The sequence below is a fragment of the Neomonachus schauinslandi genome, chromosome 1, assembly GCF_002201575.2.
Source record: "Neomonachus schauinslandi chromosome 1, ASM220157v2, whole genome shotgun sequence".
Lineage (NCBI taxonomy): Eukaryota > Metazoa > Chordata > Mammalia > Carnivora > Phocidae > Neomonachus > Neomonachus schauinslandi.
Window position 1 is genome coordinate 149281216 of NC_058403.1, and position 24536 is coordinate 149305751.

General features: G+C 37.1%; 1 protein-coding gene across 1 annotated transcript in view; it reads right to left on the bottom strand.

Annotated features, from left to right (window-relative positions):
- Window positions 1-24536, bottom strand: part of GOLGA4 (golgin A4) — a 132018-nt gene that overhangs the window by 9929 nt on the left and 97553 nt on the right. Inside the window, exons 18-21 of the mRNA XM_044920744.1 lie at window positions 15489-15599; window positions 14895-14963; window positions 11698-11773; window positions 4456-4559 (exon numbers count right to left, since the gene is read on the bottom strand). Coding sequence (XP_044776679.1) covers window positions 4456-4559; window positions 11698-11773; window positions 14895-14963; window positions 15489-15599 — 360 coding nt within the window. The remainder of the gene's footprint in view (window positions 1-4455; window positions 4560-11697; window positions 11774-14894; window positions 14964-15488; window positions 15600-24536) is intronic.

Here is a 24536-nt window from a genome sequence, read left to right on the forward strand (position 1 = left end):
ACTCCCAAGTTCAGCTTTAACTAAATCACATCATATATCTCATTAACATGGGCTACTGCATGAACATGAACATGCTTAGTAGATATTTTTTACAACATGCAGCACATCAGCCTAATAGAAATACAAATTACATTTTAAATAAACACAAGATGTTTTGTTCGGTAGGAAACATGATGAATCAAAACATTACACATGGTGGCTTGCAAAACAAGATCATAAATTGTGCAGATCTAAATGAATATACCGTAAGTCAGACTGTCACCCAAAAGCTCGTGGAAAATTCTCCTCAAAGGTGGAAATTCCCTATTTTGTATCAAGATGAGATGTTTTGAGGGAGACAGAGAGGAAAGAAGATACCTTATGAAATAAGATACACTTACGAAATAAGTAGGATAACAGTTCAGTGCTTACATACAAATTCAGGTGCTAGTGCTCTCCCCTGAGGATTCCCACAGAGGATGGCAGGGTCACCTAGATAACTCACTCTAATATTCTTGGTTCACAGTTACACAGACTCTGTGTGTGTGTGTGTACGGGAGGGGGCCGGGGACTAGAGAAGGCCATAAGGAAAAGATGACATAATAGAGTTAACCAAAAATTTTACAAACTCACATCATATATAATGTATATGCAGAATAATCTCCAGGAAGGAAAGAAACTAATGTTTTTTAAAATTCCTATTATGTGCCAAGCCTAGGCAAGGCACTTTACATATTTCTAATACTTATTTCAACTAATACTGTTCTTCCACCACAAACCCCATACACAGCAAGATTTCAGCCCCCTTCCTTCCTTTCATCTTTACCTCTGCCATTTTGAGGATCAAAAAAAATACCATTTAAGGGGCAGCTGGGTGGCTCAGTCATTAAGCGTCTGCCTTCGGCTCAGGTCATGATCCCAGGGTCCTGGGATGGAGCCCCACATCGGGCTCCCTGCTCCGCAGGAAGCCTGCTTCTCCCTCTCCCACCCCCCTTGCTTGTGTTCCCTCTCTTGTTGTGTCTCTCTCTTTCAAATAAATAAATAAAATCTTTAAAAAAAATACCATTTAAAACAATGCAGTTCTTGGAGAATTCCAAAGGCATTTTACAAAACCCTCATCCTTTAAATTGTATTGCCTAGATAGAACAGAATCTTCCACGCTAAACCAGTCTAGAAACTAAGCATATGTGGCATGAAATGACAAGAGGAATATGAAGTAGAGACTATTTCAGTATTCTTTTCATTAACACTCTGAAGCAATTTTTAATGGTTTCTGGTATACTGTCTAAGAAGACTGTTTTTAGGAATTAATTTCAATAGCTGGTAAGATTCAAAGTACCCAAAAGTCCACTTATATTCACTCTGAAACCACATACATGCACACACAAACATGTCTGTCAAAAAAAAACCCAGACTGTCACTAGTTGTCTTCACATTTCTAGACAATGTTAACGAGAAAACCCACCTCTAGATTCATCAGCGATCCTGAAATTGTAGCAGATTACCCAGTAAAGACTTAAAGCTCTTCCCTGGCTTGCCAAAAAACTTAAACGGAGAAGCCTAGGCTCTTTGCCATACCTTGGGAGAGAACTCAGTCTGTCTATTCTATATACAATATCCTCAGTCCCTGGGAAGTAAGGCAAAGTTCAAATGAGCCACCTGGTTTAGAGATGGCATCTCCTGCCAGGTTTTCTTGAGGGAGAAGCTTTAATAAAAATTAGGGTGAGAAACACTTTCTACTGAAAAGGAAAGCAGGCTGAATTTAGCATGGAGGATCAAAACCCAAGAAAAAGAAAGTGAAGGACAGAAGAAAGAAGGGACACTTACTTAGCTTCATACTATAAGAATGTGTGTCCTACACGTGGTCTTCTTAAATAAATCATCTGCCTTATAAAATAAGGAACACTGTGTGCAAAAGCAGATGAAGAAAGACAGGTGGGATGACATACATATCCTGCTGGACAAGATACAACTTCAGATGAGGATCAAATCCCAAAGGCCACAATATACTCTGGTTCACTCTAAAATCACAATCTGGTCTCCATTTCAAATTCTTTAATGTGTAGAAATGAAGCAAATCAGTAAAAGATATATCTAAAACCAGCTCTGATCTTGTCAATCTCTGCTCAAGGGCTAACTAACCCCCAGTCCCTACAGGTAAAACTCTGAAAACATTCCATGCCTTCCACACCCTGTGCAGCCCTAAAAGGAGTCACCGCCACCATAGATCCAGTGTTTCAGTTGGACCAGACTACTTGTCATTCCAAAACCCACACTCAATTTCCTGCCTTGGACCTCCTGTCTAGGCTTTCCCTCACATCTGAGTTCATCTATTCAAATCTAACCACCCCCACATACCCCCCCCCACATGGCTTTAAAGCCCAGCAGATACACCTGCTTCTCCACAATGTCCTCCTTGACCCTCCCACAAGTCAACAGGAGAACTCTGTGCCTCTCTTAATGACATTCTGTATCATGTTATGCTTAACTGCGAACAGGTCCACTTTCCTACTATATAGTAAACTCCTTAAAATTAGGGATGGTGTAAAAAAAAATTAGGGATAGTGTCAAATTTCATCTTTCTACCCATCGTGGTGATAAACAAAAGGCCGCATGTAGCAAGTGCTCAATAAATAAGCAGTAAATTAAGCTGAATATCTGCTACCGATTTTCTATATTTACCTGTAAAATGTGATGGCAGAATGACAGACTCATCATTAACCAGATGCATTGAATGCTGACGATAAAAGACCAGAGAGAGCACTCTGCCACATGGACTCCCAGTCAGGTATTAGACAGGGTGTCCTGTGTCCTGAGGACACCCCTTTCAGCTGTTTCCTAAGTCACAGCCTAAAACAAGCTGCACAACCCTGGAAGCACAAGCTTGCACTTGGCAGCCTGGCACTGCCCCCGAACGCATCTATGCTTGGGCTGGCTCTTTCTTCAGGATTCAAACTCTGTAGAGATCTCAGCCTCCACAGTTCACAACCTCCAGAAGACACAGTTTGAGGCAGTCAGTCTCTTCATTCCACAGATCAAAAAAAGGTCAAATAATTTATTTAGCACACTGGATCACAGCTTTAGATTCAACAAATGAACCAGGAGAGCTACAGTTCTGAGAAGCCTTTTTTTTTTTTTTTTTTAAAGATACACCCTTCTCCCTTCCCTTCAGTAGCAAGGTAACATTAAATTATCTACCCCACCTCAGATACAGGCTACTATCCAATAAAGACTTATTAAGAGATTATTATATTTCATTAGCTTTATTTTTAAAAAGCAGAAAATTCGCTTTAGCTATTCTTTGAATTTAAAAAAAAATTCCTTTAAGGAAAAAAACTGAATTACTATGAATTAACATACCCTTCCTGTGTTACATGCTCAGGATCACACTAGATACTACTTTAATTTGAAATTATTTGATACAATGAAATGAGATTTCTATAGATATTAAGGATTCAAATGACTTAGAGCCCTATAACTCCTAGTGTTTAGCTGAATCTATAATCCATAAATTCACAATATTCTTTCAAGAGATTTTCTTATGCCCTTACTTTTTAGTCTTCAAATATATCTGCCAAATTAATCCCTGAACTGGCTTAGCACTCTTTGACTTAGTAACCCCCAAAGACCCATAAGTTAAAACACTGATTGCTTCTAAAAATGGAAAACTCATGATCCCATTCTCAGCCAACGTATATGGACAATGTAAAAGTTTATGAAGGTAAAAAGCTGAAGCAATGTCAGAAAAGAAATTGCTTTAAATGAAAAATTCTGAGGAAAGGCTAATGAATTTCCCTAAATATATTCAATTCAAGACACATTTATCAAAAGTCCAATATAAGGCTCTTTTAAGAACACTGCAGGGGATACAGACAAGAAAAAGACAATAGTATATACTCAAGAACATTACAATAAATTTAACATTCCAGAAAACAAATTTAGCCAAGCACTATTACTTATATTATGTGGTGATTTTAATGATCAATATTCCATTTGTATAGGAATGATTTTTCTCACAGTGACTAAAGTAAAATATTTCTAAATATCTCTAAGCAATTACTTAATTATGTAGTCTACTACTTAATTCTTAATACGACCATTTCCAATACTTCCACATTACCCTAAAGTTTTCATGAAAATGAAATCTATTCCCCTAACTTTAAGACTTGAGGTCAAAAGTAAAAATAGCCACATATTTCACAAAGTGTTAGTTAATGAAATGTCAATTTTTAGTACTCAGCATCATCCAACAGTATTTTTTAATTAATATTTTATAACTATAACAAATATAAGCAAGATATGCCAATTCACTTTTGTAAACTAAGAACAATAACCCAATTACCTATTATCTATTATTAGCATGTATGGTCTGCCAACAGTAAAGATACAGCATCAATATGTGTATTAAAGTATTAAAAGTGGGCACATTTCCTTTTAAATTAAGCCACATGCCAAATTATCAGAAATGCTTTATACCTTAGTCTCACGACCCATCATATACTCAAAAAGCACTTTTCGCAAATACTCAAACTCGGTAGGTTCTCCAAAGAGCGAGACATCAGTATGGTACAAACTGCCACCTGTCAAATAAAATAAAACAGATCACATTGTAAAGAAAAACCAGATAAGCTACTTATTACTTAGACACTAGACAAACTAAAGAACAATCCAAGGAATAAAGGGAGACATCATTCTTGTATTAATTATATTGTACTGTATAGTATTGTACATACATACGCAAAGCATTCCAATTGGTATTTTTCCATTTTAAGAAAAAGTAAGAATTATCATAGCCATTTTATTTCTCACATCTTTTCCTCCTCCTCCTTTTGGCATGGCAATTTTAAAAGACTATACTTAGGGAATACAAAGATTCCTTAAAACTGGTATTTCTCTTCTCAATATTATGTGGTTGGCTTCAGATATTCCACAATGACTAAAATTAATAATCATTTGTATTTATTAAGAACTTAGTATATCGGAACAGAATTCTAGTTTTTCTAGTATTCCAAATCTAAAGGCACTTAAGTTTAAATCAAGTTTTCAAAACTCTTTGGATACACAGGACAAATAAAATAACTTGAAAATGCATGAAGTATTAATGCCATTTCAGTGGTTTTCAAATATTTTGGTTCAACATCTTAAAGCCTGTCATAAAAAGTTACAGTCCATCTGTTAACCAAGCCCCATTTCAACCTAAAAGTAAACAATAAATACAGTTCAGGTATATGAAATCACAGTGAATATTATGTGTAAAAATTTATACCTTGATAACCCTGGATTTTTAAAAAACTGAATATAGGAAATATCACTGTGCAGCAAGATAATACATCAAGGCTTCCAATACTGGACGATGAACAATATGTGAACCTCTAAATGCCAAAGTTGAAAGTGGCCTCTCATTGTAACTTTCCATTTCTTTTGGTTGAGAATTTAAACCACCATTTGTTCAGTAAAAAGAAACAAATGAAACCTCATGGAGTATTATTGACACATATGAGATTAGTAAAATCCTAAAAGCAAATAATGCCAAGAACTGGTGAGTATGTAGGACAATGGAAATGTGGTTACCTTGAGGTAAAGCTCATACAGGGAAAGCAGGATAAGTTCTTTTTACCCGATTTAGTTATTCCACATTTTTGAGGGTCTGTTTTAACACCAGTAGTCTGTTCCAGTGATGGATTTGTCTATGCCTGCTCTAACACTTCACTCTATTAATTATGATGACTTCATAGCCTGTCTTGTTGTTTAGCTGGGGAAGCCCTCCCACAGCACTGACTGTGAAGTGTGAACGGATACAACCACTATAGACAATAACTTGGCATTCCTTTGCGGAGCTTCATAAAGTGGAAGACAAGCATACTCTATGATGCAAAAATTCAATTCCTACCAAAACATCCTAGAGAAACGCTTCACATGTACACCAGAAGTCAACGTTACAGTTACAGTGTTTATAAAAGCAAAACTGAGACAATTCAAAGGTCCACCAACAGGAGAATAAATAAAATATGGTATACAGATAGAAGGTATTATTACTAAACTCAGCATTCAAAATGGTTAAACTATAGCTTCTAGAATGAAATTCAAAATCACAATGCTAGGTGAAAAAAGGGCAGGAATATGCAGAATATATACAGTATATCATTTCTATACAGCCCAAAACATGTAGCACATTGAAGTCAATTGTCTTAGAGAACCGTACATATGCTGTAGCATGTTACCAGTGGGTTACCCTTGGGAGAGAACAGAGAGATAGGAGACTGAAGAGCAGCACAAGGAGCACTGGCAACGTTCTAGAGGGCGAATTCGCAAGTGCTAACCAGTCTTCGTACTTGGTATTTACTTTGCATGCATTTGTATGTTTGGAATATTTCATTTTTTAAAAGTGTACACCTTTAAAGTCCCAACTCACTCAAACCACACCTTTAGCTGCGCTCCCCTGCTAGAACCTCTAAACAAGCTCTCAAACCACACTTTGTAAATACACAGCAACCAGAACTCAATAATGATAATGCACTACTTCCTCTTCAAAAGCCATTTATATATCATACTTAAGTGTTTCATTCCTCTAGATTGAGGCAAAATGCAAGAGTTTACAATGTTGTACCCTTTTCAGAAAATAATTGATTTTATTATTATAAACACGTGGATTACTTATGTATAGCCATTTTCCTGGACAAGTAATTAATATTGTTTTTCAATACATATACCCCCTTTCTTGTCTTCTCCCTAACAGTAGCATATAAAAGAAATTTCTTCCTCTCCTCATAATTCTTACTTTCGGTTTTAAGCAATGAGAGTGGAAATTAGTTATTCAAATAAAAATGCTTGCCAGATTGTCTACCCATTGCTTCTTGTGAGTCTTTCCAAATAACTTTATCTGAGTACTACGTAGCATTTTTAATACTTTACCTGGGCCCAATTCCAAAATGTGCAACTGGAAAATCCATTTAACTACACTTGAAACAATCTTAATCAACTAAGTGTATTACAGATAATTTTAGTTAAAAGCAGGCTTGGCTCAGATTCTCTTTAAAACTGTACATGCATTTTATTTAATTGGAAGATAAAAATAAAAAACTAATTTTACATTTACAATCACACCTAAGAATAAATGTAATAAAAAAGGTACAAGAGAACTACTCAGGACAATAAGCATTAGTGACAGAAATTAAAGAAGACCTAAGTAAATACTGAAAGATATCATGATTATGGGTTGGGTACTCAATACCATAGAGGTGCCAATTCTCTTCAATCTTTCTATAAATTCAAAGCAATCCTAATCAAAATCCTCTCACGTCTGGGTGTGTGTTTTGAGCGTAACTTGATAATCTCATTCTAAAACTTAAATGGACATTCAAAGAGCTAAGGATAGCTAAGACACTCTTGAAAAACATAGAGTGGGAGGGCTTCCCCAGCTCAACAACAAGACAGGCTATGAAGTCATCATAATTAATAGAGTGAAGTGTTAGAGCAGGCGTAGACAAATCCATCACTGGAACAGACTACTGGTGTTAAAACAGACCCTCAAAAATGTGGAATAACTAAATCGGGTAAAAAGAACTTATCCTGCTTTCCCTGTATGAGCTTTACCTCAAGGTAACCACATAGATAATGTGCGAATGTTTCCATTTACAGAGGAATTCCAGTTAATATCTGCACAAGAAATGGGAGAATGTGAATATCACCATTACACAATAACTAGTGAAACAACAGATCTTGGAAAACAGCCCCCACTGGGTGCTAAAATCAAGGTGAAAGATAATGAGTCAAACTGATGACACCTGGAACTGTGTGAAAGCAGTTACAAAAAAGACATGTGTCTTTTGATGTGAAACAATATATAGTTTGGCTCCCTTTGGGAGGTACTATTGCCAATAACACAAATCTAAATCTGACCAAGCCCCTCATTCTAACTACTAGGGGATAGAGCACCAAGAGTTCAGAATGCCTTAGACTTCTGCACAAGTAATTTGGTCTCTTTAACAAATAAATAACAAAAGGAGAGAGAAAGGGAGAGGGAGAAAGACAAGGAATCTAGAGTTTTAAAAAGAGATTTAAGTGATTTCTCAATCAAAGTAGTATGGGTACTACTTGGCTACTGATTCGAATAAATCAACTGTCTCCCACCACCACTGCCAGAAAACATTTATGAAACTACAAGTGTCTGAATACTGACTAGTTATTCGATTAAGGAATTACTGTGAAATTTTTAAGTGTGATATTAGTACCATGGTTATTTCAAAGGAATCCTCTGTATAGATACATACTGAAATATTTACATATGAAGTAAGATATAATATCTAACTTACTTTAAATAATGCAATGGATTAAGAATAGGAAAGGTTGGGGTACAGATGAACCAAGATTAGATATGTCTTGGGTGCCTGGGTGGCTCAGTCGTTAAGCGTCTGCCTTCGGCTCAGGTCATGATCCCAGGGTCCTGGGATCGAGTCCCACATCGGGCTCCCTCCTCGAGGGGAAGCCTGCTTCTCCCTCTCCCACTCCCGCTGCTTGTGTTTCTGCTCTCGCTATCTCTGTCTCTGTCAAATAAATAAATAAAATCTTTAAAAAAAAAAAAAAAGATTAGATATGTCTTGATAATTCCGGAGGGTGGCTGGTGGCTGATGTGTACATGTATGTTCATTATATGCCATATTCATTATTTTTTTTATATGTCTAAAAAAATTGCATAATAAAAAATTCAAAAGGAAGACAATAAGAAAGAAAACACCAACTAGTACAATATCTTTACTATATAAATACTATATATATATACTATATAGTATATGTATTATATTCTGAATATTAATCCTTGTTTTTATAATGTGTAAACAAGGATTAATATTCAGAATTTTTTAAAAACTCCTACAGATCAATAAGAAAATGACAGATGATCTTAGAAAACAAAAAAGAAATGGAGAGGAACTTCACAAAAGAAATATACACAGCTAAAATGAATGAATAAAAAAATGAACAATCGGGGCGCCTGAGTGGCTCAGTCGGTTGAGAGTCCAACTCTTGGTTTCAGCTCAGGTCATGATCTCAGGTCCTGGGATTGATTCCCACATCGGGCTCCACGCTTGGCACAGAATTTGCTTGAGAGTCTCTTCTTCTCCCTCCCTCTCTGCCCCTCCCCCTGTCCATGCACACTCGCTCGCTCTCTCTCAAATAAATAAATAAAATCTTTAAAGAAAAAAGAACAATCAAATAAGATGTTCAACCTGATTACTAATAAGAGAGATGTAATTAAAATTACAAGTCACAGCACAGAATTTAATCAGTGAAGCATTAAAAGGGCTTTAATAAATCCAGCACTGCTGAGGAGCTGGAGTGATGAGAGCTCTTATCCACTGCTGGTGAGAATGAAAATTAGTACAAAAATACAGAAAACAGTTTCCTACAATATCTTCAAATTGTATCTAGTTTGGCCAACCTAGGATAGGATGTGCACAAGAATGTTCATATCCTATGACTCAGCAATTCCAGTCTTAGTTGTATAGAGAAAATCTTTCACATGAGACATGTACAATATACAAAATTAATAAATGGAAATGAGTGAACCAGAGCTACACACAACATGGATGCACCTCAAAACTTATGTTAAGCAAAAGAAAAAATACAAGCTTACAGTATGATTCTATTACATGAAGTTCCAAAACAAGCAAAATCTAAACAAAGTATTGCTTAGAAATACATACATAGGTGGTAAACAATAAAGAACAAGAGAATGGTTAACATAAAGTCAGAAAAAAAAAGTCAGTAGAGGGGAGGAATAAAGCTATTATTGCAGAGGCCTGTAACTTTTTATTTCTTCCTGCCTGGTGGATGCTCATTCTACTCTACTCTTTAAAGAGATAGCATGGCGAAGAGATTAACATGCATATTCAACTAGACTGACCAGGCTGGTGAGAGAATTAAATGAGTTGATATGCAAAACAGTGCCCGGCACTTACTGTTATTCAGGTATCCCCTGCCTTTGGAAAATTCATGTTACACCACTTCGCTTTTACAAAAACCTACATTAGTATTTGTCTTTGCTAACGAAAAAAATCTAAAGAGGTTTTTTGCTTTTATGAAAAAGGCGAGAAGTGAAAATAGTGTTCAGCATTTGTTTTGCAGCGAGCCATCACAGAGGCAGCGCGCACCCCCAGCAGAAGAGTGGCTCCATCAAGCTCCTGCCCCCAGGAACTACACTTGGCTTCAAGCCGCCATAGCTCTGAACTGTGTGTGTCTGTGAGCATCTGTGCTTTGTCTTGGTTTATTTTGTGCATCTGTTAGCAAGATGTGTCCTAAGGTATCAGAAAAGCCTAAGAGAAGATATTTTTGGGGTCTGGGAATGCTAAAAATTTTTTCCATATAAACTAACTGTAATTGCTTCTTTGCTTTACACCATTTCGGCTTATGAAAGGTATCAAAGGAATGCTCTACTTTTGGATGGTAGAGGAGACTGGTATATGTGTTAGTTATTAAATACACTGTACATGTGTGTTCGTTTTACAATTCAAAACAGAAAAAAAAGGAAATTATAAAAATCTTAAGTTGAAACTAATGAAAAGAATCAATATTATTCTCTATGCACTGCTGAGCACCGAGTCAGCAGCTGAGCTGACAATTGCATGTGTTGACTTAGATATGGCAAACAATCCTTGTAGCAGCAATCTTCTCTGCAATGAGCCATGAGACACTTCCAAGCTGGTTTTCTCTTGTTTTTGAAGAGCATTTTGGAGAGAATCCAAAGCAAGTCCTTGTTTAATTTAATTAAAAATTATATAATATCTTGTGTTATTTCATTGCAATAAGTAAGAGCTTTCAAAAACACAAAGGGATGTAAAATGGTTTAGATTTATGCCCTACTGCTTCCCTGAAAAAGCAAAAAGCTTTACAAGACATTTAGCAAAATAAAACTATTCTTAATGACGTGAGGCAGCAAAACAGATGGGGAAATTGTTATGAGATTATTCAAAGGTCATGGTTATCTCAAGTGAACAACTATGTAAACACTCAAGTTCATCTTTAAAATCCTTTGTAAGTGGCATATATTATTTCAATCAAGAGAATGTTTCCAAATCACTCTCCTATCTTGAATATAAGAGTTTTTATGAAATTATTTTCTCCTTAAATCAGAGTTTAAAATTAGTAAATATAGCATTATGTTAATAGTAAAAATCAGAATCAGTGGGGCGCCTGGGTAGCTCAGGGTCCTGGGATCGAGCCCCACATCGGGCTTCCTGCTTAGTCGGGAGTCTGCTTCTCTCTCTCCCCTCCCCCTGCTTGTGTTCCCTCTCTCGCTGTGTCTCTCTCTGTCAAATAAATAAATAAAATCTTTAAAAAAAAAAAAAAAACAGAATCATAGGGCTGTGCCTGTATGAGTACATGTAGTAGATTACACAAACGTTTGCATACATACATAAGAGTCTGGAAAAATATACATAAATTGCCACTAGGCTGGTTCCATCTGGAGAGTGTAGAATAAAGTGGGAACCTGCAGTTCCACTTACACACTGCAGCTCTGTTTGATTTTTTTTTTTTTTTGCAACAAATACGCATTATTTTTGTTTTAGATTACCATCATTCTTTCCTTGGTAATTGTTATTGGTGAATTACAAAGGTAAAATATATTCATTGTAAAGAGCAGATTAGCAAGACAAAAATAAAACTCCTCTATAAATCCAGCAATAAGAGATAACTGTGGATAACATAAGAGATCATTCCTACCTTTGTAAGGTGTTCCCACAGTTGTTGCATATACATTCTTTTCATATTTCTTCAAACGGTCTTCTAAATTGTGAATCTAAAAGTAACAAATACTCAAATCATAAGATTTGTATGGAAACCATATGTAAAAGAAAGGACTGCTATAGCTACTAGATTCTTTAATACTTAAGACAGAATATAGGCAAATACAATTAATACAAATGGTTTCTTCGATATGACACCAAAAGCACAAACAAAAGAGAAAATATATAAAATGGCCTTTATCAAAAGTAAAACTTTTGTGCCTCAAAGGACATTATCAGAGGGGCGCCTGGGTGGCTCAGTTGGTTAAGCGACTGCCTTCGGCTCAGGTCATGATCCTGGAGTCCCGGGATCGAGTCCCGCATCAGGCTCCCTGCTCAGCAGGGAGTCTGCTTCTCCCACTGACCCTTCCCCTCTCATGCTCTCTGTCTCCCATTCTCTCTCTCAGATAAATAAATAAAACCTTTAAAAAAAAAAAAAAAAGGACATTATCAGAAAGTGAAAAGACCACCCACAAAATGGAGAAAATACTTGCAAATCACATATCTCTAAGGGACTTGTATTCAGAATAAAGAATACAACTGAACAAGAAACCAAATAACCCAACTAAAAAATTAGCAAATTAGACTTAGACATTGCTCCAAATAAGACATACAAATGGGGCGCCTGGGTGGCTCAGTCGTTAAGCGTCTGCCTTCGGCTCAGGTCATGATCCCAGGGTCCTGGGATCGAGTCCCACATCGGGCTCCCTCCTCGGGGGGAAGCCTGCTTCTCCCTCTCCCCCTCCTACTGCTTGTGTTCCTGCTCTCGCTATCTCTGTCTCTGTCAAATAAATAAATAAAATCTTTAAAAAAAAAAAAAAAAAAGACATACAAATGGCCAACAAGCAGAATATAAGATGTCCAATCATTAGTCATTAGAAAAATGCAAATTAAAACCATAATGAGATACTAATTCATACCAACTACTATGGCTATAATCAAAAACTTGTTGGTGAGGATGTGGAAAAATTGGAATCCTTATATAACTTTGTTGGTGGGAATGTAAAATGGTGCTACAATGTATTTTGGTGGTTCATCAAAAAGCTGAACATATAATTACCAAATGATCTAGCAATTTCACTCCTGGGTATATACCCCAAAGAACTGGAGATAGGTGCTCAAATAAAAACTTGTACACAATGTTCCTGACAGCACTATACGTAATAGCCAAAAGGCAGAAATAACCCAAACATTCATAAACTGATGAAGTATGGTATAGCCATATAGCTAAATAATATTCAGCCATAAAAAGGAATAAAGTACTGATACATGCTACACTGAAGAACCTTAAAAACACTGTGCTAAGTAAAATAAGCCAGATAAGAAACACTATGTTTTATGTGATTGTATTTATATAAAATACTCAGAATAGGCAAATTTACAGACACAGGAGTAGAGTAGTGGTTGCCAGGAAGTAATGGGGAGTGACTGCTTCATGGGTATGAGGTTTCCTTATGGGGTGATGAAATGTTCTGGAACTAGATAATGGTGATGGTTTCACAACATTGTGAATGAACTACATGTCAATGAATTGTGCACTTTAAACTGGTTAAAATGGTCAATTTTATGTTACGTGTATTTTACCACCATAAAAATAACTAATACAAAAATTGCCATGCTAGCACAGTTTGAAGATTTGAGGATGCTATAAGAAGAGAGTTTTATTTTATTTTATTTTATTTTATTTTATTTTATTTTATTTTATTTTATTTTATTTTTAATTTTATTTATTTGACATAGAGAGACACAGAGTGAGAGGGAACACAAGCAGGGGGAGTGGGAGAGGGAGAGGCAGGCTGCCCGCTGAGCAGGGAGCCCGATGTGGGGTTGGATCCCAGGACCGTGGGATCATGACCTGAGCCGAAGGCAGACGCTTAACGACTGAGCCATCCAGGCGCCCCAAGAAGAGAGTTTTAAAGCAACAACCTTGAGAATAGATGAGAAAAGATAAACCACTGGGAAGTAGGAAAAAAAAAGGTAGCATTGGGACTTAGCATCTATTTTTATGATTTAAAAAATATATATATTGTGAAAGTTTTCAAACATAATCAACCACAGAGAATATAGTACAATCAATGCCCATATATACCAATCCATCACCTAATTTCAACAATTGCCAAGATTCTTGTATGTATGACTTTTAAGAAAACTGGAAAAGTGGGGCTCCTGGGTGGCTCAGTCAGTTAAGCATCTGCCTCTAGATTTCAGCTCCGCTCATGATCTCAGGGTCATAAGATCGAGCCCCATGTTGGGCTCTGTGCTAAGTGGGGAGTCTGCTTGAGATCCCCCCTTTATCCCTCCCCCGCTTGCATGTGCGCTCTCTCTAATAACTAATTTTTTAAAAATGTTTTATTTATTTATTCATGAAAGTCAGAGAGAGAGAGAGAGAGAGGCAGAGGAAGAGGGAGAAGCAGGCTCCCCGCCTAGCAGGGAGCCCGATGCGGGACTCGATCCCAGAACCCTGGGATCATGACCTGAGCTGAAGGCAGACGCTTAACCATCTGAGCCACCCAGGCGCCCCTCTAATAAATAATTTTTAAAACAAAGCAAAAACTGGAAAATTCCTGAAGATATAGCCTTCCAACAGCCTGCTGATTTGTACACTATCCCTCTAGAATTTGGGAGAAAAGACTACTAAAGATGATGCACCACAGATACGCATATACTGGTATTTTCATGCTTATGCATCCTTCTAGACATATATACACAGTCCTATTTAAACCTAATTACTGGATAATATATGGACAAAATTTATTATGTCAAGGCAATTTAACTACTAGGAAAAAGTAGTAAAGATTGATGTCAACATATTTTCCTGATAAAAGCAAAAACATTTTTTTTAAAACTTAAGTTATTACAAATAAAGACAAATTCTTATCCAAGATGTTAAACACTAGAAAGAATAAGATGCAAATGTTCTTGTTTAAATACATGTGATCATGAATTTAAGAGATAAACTCCAGCACCTCCAGATTTAGAAAAAAAATTTCCTGTGTAAGACAAAATTGCAAAGCCAGCTATTAAATCAGTATTATATTAGTTCGTTTTTAAAAGTCAGCTAAATGAGATCCAAGTACAAAAGAACATAAATTAAGACAGTCAGTTCAAAATAAAAGGCACCAATTAAACCCGTACCTGTTCTCTGAACTCTTGCTCTTTCAACTTTGAATCACTGATTAGAGTAGTCTTCTGTGCTAGTTGTGTCTAAAAAAACATAAAGTCAGATCTGAAATGCATATGGGTTTCATCACTGCCTGGATATACATTGTACTGCTTGGTAAATTATTTTTATGTTTTAACTTTTAAAACACAAAATACTCCTGGGGCACCTGGGTGGCTCAGTTGGTGGAGCACCCGACTTCAGATCACGTCATGATCTCAGGATCCTGGGACTGAGTCCCATGTCAGGCTCCCCGCTCAGTGGAGAGTCTGCTTGAACCTCTGCCTCTGCCCCTCCCCCCCACTCGTGCTCTCTCTCAAATAAACTCTTAAAAAAAAACACAAAATACTCCTGAAAATATACTGTCTTCAGTCAAATTCAATGAAGAACTAGTCTTACCTGTAACTCCATAATTGTTATCTGTAAATGGAAAAGAAAAAAATGAGTATATAATACACTAAAATCTATAAGAAGCAATAAAATGGAACAATATGAACTAACAAGAAAATAAAAATTTAGTGTTTTAGTCTTAAGAAAGTGGTAAGATTTAAGAGTCTAGTTCCTCTCACTTTGTCATTGCCAGGGCTCTCCTGCTGCAGCCTTTCCTGGTACTTATTCTGTAGCTCCTCCAGTTGAGTCTGCAGGTCCATTACTTTAGCAGTCATTTCTTCTTCACGAGCCTTTAAGATTAAAAAAAAAAAGTGCTAATGAACATACCAAAAAGAACATCATAGAGGCAACACAGTATAGAGAAAACTCCTCAGAAGGAGAAAAAATACCTAAACGTTTCTGGAGACACAAACCACTGTTTCTATCGTCATTCGTGACTACGCTCTAAATACCTTCCTTCATGTCCCACTTTTAATGTCAAGCTTGCTATTCATGCTAAATTACTGTTCCCTCTCTCACTCCCTCTGTCCCCACCCCATAAAGCCTCATCAAGCAGTTTCTTTCCCCTTAAGCTTCCCAGGCTTGAATGACCATCAGGTATGTAACAGTGTGGTGACAGAAGTTGAACACAGAGCCTGTGTGTTAGGGACTCTGCCCTTTTCCACCTTAGGATCTGATTTCCAGAAAACATCCATTAATACAAACTAGTAGATACTGTGAGGCACAGCACTGATCAACCAGCCGGCAACTTACTGATCACAAGAAGTTGTGGAGGTTTTTCCCAGCCCTTTGGATAGCTGTGTAAATCAAGAAATGATTCTTTGTCCTGGTTCAGCAAACCTTCATCTATACATCTGTCCCTAAACCACACCAGTGGTTCTTTGGGGTAAAATGCTCAACTAAAGTCTATTAAAAAAAAAATTATTGTCCAATGTATTAGTAACCATGTAATGTCTCCATTTGTCCTGAACTTTGCAAAAAAATAGACAAGGCTGCAAAAGTATATGTGACTTATTGGTCCAAAAATCCTACTTAGAAAATTTGGTATACAAATCATTTCTCTCTTCTGTTTTGATTGCCCTAGTAAAGGCTATTGCCCATTCTACATTTCTTCATTTGTCTTGATAACTGCCATGATTTATTGTACAGAGCAGTCCAGACCTCTTCTTGCTCTTATAAATCTTGTAATAACCTTTGTACTAAAAGAACATTTGGAATTGAAATATTGATCAGATTGAGTAATGAAGACAGGACAAGTGTTTGCTGAGTAAGAGACTGAACAGGAAAAACAGCAACAAATGGGTATCTGATTTAACAGATGCTGACTTGACAGAACCAAGAAACATCATCCTCAGAAACAAACAAAAAAAAGAGAGGCCCCATGGCACAAAATAAGGCAACGAACCATAAGGATACTTGGAAAATCTACTTTGAAATACCACTGGTCATGAAACTTAGACCAACTGAAAAAGAACAAACTCCTTCTGGCAACATAAGCAAAGCAAGGATGTCTAGTAACCAGCCTCCTTAGACATCTCCCCACTGAGGCTCACTTGGAGACATCTCCCCACTGAGGCTTACTTGAACCTAGCCTCCATCCCTAAAACACCATCAACCACAAACTCTTGTAAATATGTTACTGCCCAGTTTACTGTTTTTAGTCTACCATAGCATATCCTGTGTGGATGTCTGTGTCAATGTGGTTTAGGCACCTTTGAAAGGATCACCTCTACAGCTACTTATTCAGTTAGGCCCAAATTTTTATTTTATTTTATTTTATTTTACTTATTTATTTATTTATTTAGTGAGAGAGTGGGGGGGGGCGCAGAGGGAGAGAGAAAATCTTAAGCAGAATCCGCACTGAGCATGGAGCCCGACATGAGGTTCAATTTCATATCCCTGAGATCATGACCTTAGCCAAAATCAAGAGGCAGACGCTTAGCCAAATGAACCACCTGGTGTCCCTAGGCCCAGATTTTAATATGACAGCTATGTCTGACATTTCCTTTGACAGTTGTGGGATACTATCTAAATCAAGCCCACTAAGAATTAGGAAAAAATCCCTTCTTTGTTATTTCTAATTTAAGAAACAATTTTGTAAATTCCTTTATAAAAGCTTTCTAGTCTTCTTTAAGGAGGAAAAAAAAAAACAGTACTGTTTACTTCAAAGTAAAAACAATAAGGAAAACCAGTTAAACTGAATGTTAATGCACATCCATGGAAATCATGTTTGAGAGTCTAGTTATTATGCCAAAGCCAAATCACTAAAATATAGTCAATGTCAAAAGGAAACCAGTTTTGTATCTAACGTAGCCAAGCTACCTCCTCCCAGTGGGACTGCTCTGAGTTGGGACCAGGCTATTACTTAAGCTCACTTACATGAGTACTTAGCTCTTCCTTTGAGATGTCATCACTCCCTCTTCCCAAATGGATTCTTCCCTGCCCTAGCACATGTCACCTCCTTCAAATTTACCAAGTGTCTAGTATGTGCCAAGTATCTGGCTAGGTCTTTAAGACTAGAGATGAATAACAAAATCCCTGCCCACCAGATGCTTATAATCTAGGAGAGAGGACATACACATTAATATTATCCTACACACATTCGTATGTATGACAAAAATTCATGTTATAAGTGAAGTAATGAATACAGATGAGTACCAAAAGAACACAGATGCAATGAATTATATTTAAGGGGTTCTTAAAAAAAACTATGTTAAAACAATATGATGCAGAAAAGAATATTCAAAAAGCAAACTTTTGAGTAGAAAAGGGAAAAAATAACATATTTCATTTTTGTTTCTGTTTACACAAAACACTGCAATATTACAAAAGAAACTAATCATTGATTTCTGGCTCAAGGTGGCAATACAGGAAGACCCTGAACTCACTTCCTCGCATGGACACACTGAGTCTACAGCTACATATGGAACAATTTCCTCTTAAAAATAAAAAACAAAAAAGCCTGGCTGAGTGACGGCTACACATCAGGCAAATGAGGAAAAAAACCACACTGAAGTGGGTAGGCGAGGCTAAGACACAACCTGGTCATAAATCCCATCCCCAGCATGACAACCAACAACTGGGAGGAACCTCAAAACCCAGAATTTTTCCCTGAGGACCGAGCATCCCAACTTTTAAGATACATACTTGAGAGACAAGCCCCCAAAACATCTAACTTTGAAAGCCAACAAGGTTTACATCCTGAGACTCACAAAACTAGTGATCTAAGAAACCACTCTTAAAGGGTTCCTGTGCCTCACTCACCCACCTCAGGGCCCAGCTCAGAGGTAGCCAGTTCCATCCAGACTTAAAGTGAAGGAGACTCACCTGCTTCTATTAAAGAATTGGCCTGAAGGGCAGACATCTAATTTAACACACACACCTAGGAGCCCGCTGGAATGCTCTCTGGGGACACAGACTGGCAGATGCCATCTTTGCATGCTCCTTTTGACATGTTCCAGAGCACCAGTATTTCCCAGAAGGGAGCTTTTACAGGCATCTGGTGCCCTGATTTTTGCAGCTGCCACCTAGGGGGACACCTCTGGATCACATGGCTCTGGAGGCCAAGGGAGCTTGTGTTCCTAGTCCCATGAGACTGTAATAATCAATATCACCCAGAAGGGGGCTCATACCTCCATCTGGTGCCCCAATTTTTGCAGCTGCTGCCAGGGAACACAGCTATACTGGCTCTGGTGGACAGTGCCCATGGATCCCACAGGGCTATAACCAACAGAGGAAAAGTTCTTAAATAGCTAACCACCCCCAAAGGCACAGCAAAAGACAACAGACACAGGAGCTCAGACTGTGTGTGAAGGAGGCCTATTGGTTAATCATCATGACTGTGGCCTAAGGGGAAGGCTTCTACTTAAACATGCACCTAAAGGCAGAATGTAATCCTTTCCTCAAGTCATCTTTGAGCTCACCCTCTGCCATACTCCAGAGCACCAGTGTCTCCTGGAGGGGAACTTTACATGTGTCTGGTGTCCTGATTTTTGCCACTACTGCCCAAGAGACACACCTTGATCACCTGGCTTTGGTGGCCAAGATGGCTTGCATTCCTGGACCCCACGGCACTATGGCAATTGGAGAGAGGGTTCTTGGCAGACTACCCACCCCTGGGGCACTGCACAAACAGTGGATTGAAGCATACCCCCCCCAATCTTTCTGTGAAGGAGGCCTCTTTGCTTGTCCTGGAGCTCTGGCCTGAGGGGCAGGCTTCAGATTTGGGACACATTTTGTGGCTTATGGAGCTGCTCTCAGGGAACACAGGCTGTGGATGCTACCATGTGCTCTCCCTCTTTCTGCCTTGCTCTAGCTTGCCAATATCACCCAGAAAAGAGCTTATACACTCATTTGTAACCCTGATTTTTGTGACTGCCACTCAAGGTACACTTCCAGATGGCCTGCCTCTGGTGGCCTGTGGGGCTTACACTTGCTTGCAGTCCCACAGGACTATATATGTTTGCATATTTTTAAAAGCTGATGCCTGAGGGTCTGGCTTCCAATCAGCATGAATCTAAGTGCTGAGATCCTCCCTTCTGAAATATCGACAGGTTGGTAGCACATCCTCAACTACTGAGAACTATTAAAAATATAATAGGCTGCTCAGACAAGCACAAAGGTTTAAGAGACAACCAAGAGCTGAGGCAGGGTTGAACAATAAGGCTTATCTCCTACGTGAGCCAATCCTTCAAGACTGAGACAGGTGGTTGTTTCATCTACTGTATAATCACTTATAAAGCTAGTCTGAAGTTAAAAAGACAAAAGTAGTAAAAATAATTATGATTACAATAATGAATTAAGGAATACACAAGATAAGGGCACGTGGATGGCTCAGTTGGTTAAGCAGCTGCCTTTAGCTCAGGTCATGATCCCAGCGTCCTGGGATCGAGCCCCACGTCGGGATCCCTGCTCAGCGGGGAGCCTGCCTCTCCCTCTCCCCCTGCTTGTGTGCTCAATAAATAAATAAATAAAAATCTTTAAAAAAAAAAAGGAATACACAAGATAAAAAGATGTAGAATGTGACATCAAAAACAAAATGTCAAGGAGTGATTATAATGTTGAGCTTTACAATGGGATCAAACTTAAATTGTTATCAACTTAAAACAGACTGTTATAAGTTGTTCTCTGTAAGCCCCATGATAAACACAAAGCAAAAACTATAATAAATACACAAAAGATATAGATAAGCATACCATCAAAGAAAGTCATCAGAATATAAAGAAAACAGGGAAAGAAGCATCGAACAGAGAGTAAGTACAAAAACAGCCAGAAAACAACGAACAAAATGGCAATAAGCACATTTTTATCAATAACTACTTTAAACATAAATGGACTAAATTTTCCAATCAAAAGACTCAGAATGGCTAAATAAATTAAAAACAAGACCCATCTATATGCTGCCTGCAAGAGACTCACTTTAGATGTAAGGACACACACACTAAAAGTAAAATGATGAAAAAAGATATTCCATGCAAATGGAAACAAACAAAAAAGCCAGGGTAGCAATACTTGTATCAGACAAAATAAGACTTTAAAACAAAGACTATAAGAGACAAAGAAGGATATTACATAATATCCTACAAAAAAGACAAAACATTGACAAATATTTATGCACCCAACATACAAGCACCTAAATATATAAAGCAAATATTAACAGACCTAAAAGGAGTAACAGACAGCAATACAATAATAGTAGGGGACTTTAAACCCTACTTACATCAATGAATAGATTATCCAGGTGGAAAATCAATAAGGAAATAAGGGCCTTAACTGACATATTAGACCAAATGAACTTAACAGAAATATACAGAACATTCCATCCAAAAGCAACAGAATACACATTCTTCTTGTGTGCACACAGAATATTTTCCAAGATAGATCATATATTAGACCACAAAACAAGTCTTAATAAAGTCAGAAGACTGAAATCATATCAAGCATCTTTTCCAACCACAGCAGTATGAAACTAGAAATTAATTACACAAAGAAAACTGGAAGGCACAGATAGTACCGGGAATAGAGTCAATGATATTGTAATAGTGTTGTATGTTGATAGATGGTAGCTACACTACGGTGGGTGTAGCATAACATATAGAGAAGCTAAATCACTATGTTGTATACCTGACACTAATGTAGCATTATGTGTCAACTGTACTTAAATAAAAAAAACCACACACACACAAAGAAAACTGGAAAATTCACAAATATGTGTAGATTAAACAACATGCTACTGAACAACCAATGGGTCAAAGTAAAAATCAAAAGAAAAGTTTTTCAAGATCCTGAGACAAATAAAAATGGAAATAGAACATACTAAAATTTATAGGATGCAGCAAAAGCAGTTCTAAGAGGGAAGTTCATAGTGATAAATGCCTACTTCAGGAAACATGAAAATTCTCAAATAAACTAACTTTACACACACCTCAAGGAACTAGAGAAAGAATGAATAAGAAAGGAAATAACAGATTAGAACTAAATGATATAAAGACTAAAAACACAATAGAAAATTGATCAATGAAACTAAGAGCTGGTTCTCTAAAAAGATATACAAAACTGACAAATCTTTTTCTAGACTCACTGGGAAAAAAAGAAAGGGGATTCAAAAAATGATATCAGAAATCAAAAAGAAGTTACAACTGATACCACAGAAATACAAGAATCATAAGACACTACAATGAAAAATTATACATTAACAAATTGGGGAACCTAGCAGAAACATTCCTAGAAACATTCAATCTACCAACACTAAATCATGATGAAGTAGAAAATCTGAACAGACCAATTACTGGTAATGAGATTGAATCAGTAATCAAAAACCTCCCAATAAACAAAAGTCCAGGACCAGACAGCCTCACTTTGAATGTACTGCACATTCAAAGAAAAAAACACATTCAAAGAAAAATCCTTCTTAAACCCTTTCAAAAAATAGAGGGAGAAACTTTTCCAAACTCCTTTTAAGAGTCCAGCATTACCCTGATACCAAAATCAGACAAAGACACCACACAAATTTGCAAAAATTATAGGCCAATACTCTAATAAACATAAACGGAAAAATCCTCAACAAGATATTAGCAAACCAAATTCAACAATACATTAAAAGGATCATATACCATGATCAAGCTGGATTTATTCCAGGGATTAAGGATGTTTCAACATTTGCAGGTCAGTCAATGTGATACACATGAACAAAATAAAGGCTAGAAATCATATGATTATCTCAATACATGCCAAAAAAAACATCTGACAAAATTCCACATCCATTTATAATAAAAACTCTCAACAAAGTGGGTACAGAGGAAATGTACCTCAACACAAAAAAGGCCAAATACGACAAGCCCACAGCTAACATCATACTTAATGGTGAAAAGCTGAAAGCTTTTCTTCTAAGATCAGGAACAAGATAAGGATGTCCATTCTCACCACTTTTATTCAACATAGTATTAGAAGTCCTAGCCAGAGCAATTAGGCAAGAAAAATAAATAAAAGGCATCCAAATTGGAAAGAAGAAAAGGAAAATACTATTTGCAGAGTACATATTATATACAGAAAATCCTAAAGACTCCATCAAAAACCTGTTAGAACCAATAAAAGAATTAAGTAAAGTTGTAGGATACAAAAATCAATACACAAAAATCTATTGCATTCCTATACACTAATATATAAACTAAAAAATTAAGAAAACAATCCCACTTACAATTGCATCAAAAATAATAAAATACTGGGGTGCCTGGTGGCTCAGTCGGTTGAGCACCCAACTCTTGGTTTTGGCTCAGGTCATGATCTCAGGGTCATGAGATTGGGCCCCACATCAGGTTCTGTGCTCAGTGGAGAGACTGCTTGGGATTCTCTTTCTCTCTCTCTTTCTGCCCCTCTCCCTGTTTGTGCACGATCTCTCTCTCTCTCAAATGAATAAATAAATCTTTAAAAAACAAAAATATATGTAGGAATAAATTTAACCAAGGAGGTGGAAAACATGTACTCTGAAAACTATGAGACACTGATGAAAGAAATTGAAAAACACATAACACATAAATGTAAAGAGACTCTGTGCTTATGGACTGGAAGAATTAATACTGTCACATGTCCATACTATCCAAAGCAATCTAAAATTCAAGATAATCCCTACCAAAATTCCAATGGCATTTTTCACAGAACTAGACAATTCTAAAATTTGTATGGAACCACAAAAGACCCCAAATGGCCAAACAATCATGAGAAAGAAGAACAAAGATGGAGGCATCCCTGATTTCAAACTACTTTTGCAAAGCTATAGTAATTAAAGCAGTATGGTATTGGCATAGAAACAGACATGGAGATCAATGGAATAGGATAAAGCCCAGAAATAAATCCATGCATATATGGTAAATTAATTTACAACAAATGAGCCAAGAACATACAATGGGGTAGAGGATAGTCTCTTCATTTAATTATGTGGAGAAAACTGGACAGCCACATATAAAAGAATGAAACTGGACTACCATCTCACACCATCTACAAATTAACTCAAAATGGGGCGCCTGGGTGGCTCAGATGTTTAAGGGTCTGCCTATGGCTCAGGTCATGATCCTGGGTCCTGGGATCGAGCCCTGCATCACATCGGGCTCCCTGCTCCACAGGGAGCCTGCTTCTACCCGCCCCCCCCCCTTCTGTTCCCCCTGCTTGTGCTCTCTCTAAAATAAATAAATAAAATCTTTTTTAAAAAAGTGAATTAAAAACTTGAATGTAAGACCTAAAACCATAAAATTCCTAGAAGAAAACAAAGGCAGTAAGCTCTTTGAAACAGGCCTTGGTGATGGTTTTGAATCTGACACCAAAAGAAAAAATAACCAAGTGGCACCCCATCAAACTAAAAGCTTCTGGATAGCAAAGGAAACCATTAACTAACTGGAAAGACAACCTACTAAATGAGAGAAAATATTTGATCTGGTATTTTGATAAGGGCTAATATCTGATAAAGAGCTAATATCCAAAATATATAAAAAATTCATATAACTCAACAGCAAAAAGAAAAAAATCCAATTTAAAAATGGGCATAAGACCTAAATAAACATTTTTCCAAAGACACACAGATGGCCAACAGGTCCATAAAAAGATGCTCTACATCATTAATCACCAGAAAAATGCAAATCAAAACCTTAATGAGATATCCCCTCACAGCTGTTAAAATAACTATTATTAAAACAAAACAAAACAAAACTAGAAATAATGAGTGGTGATAAAGATGT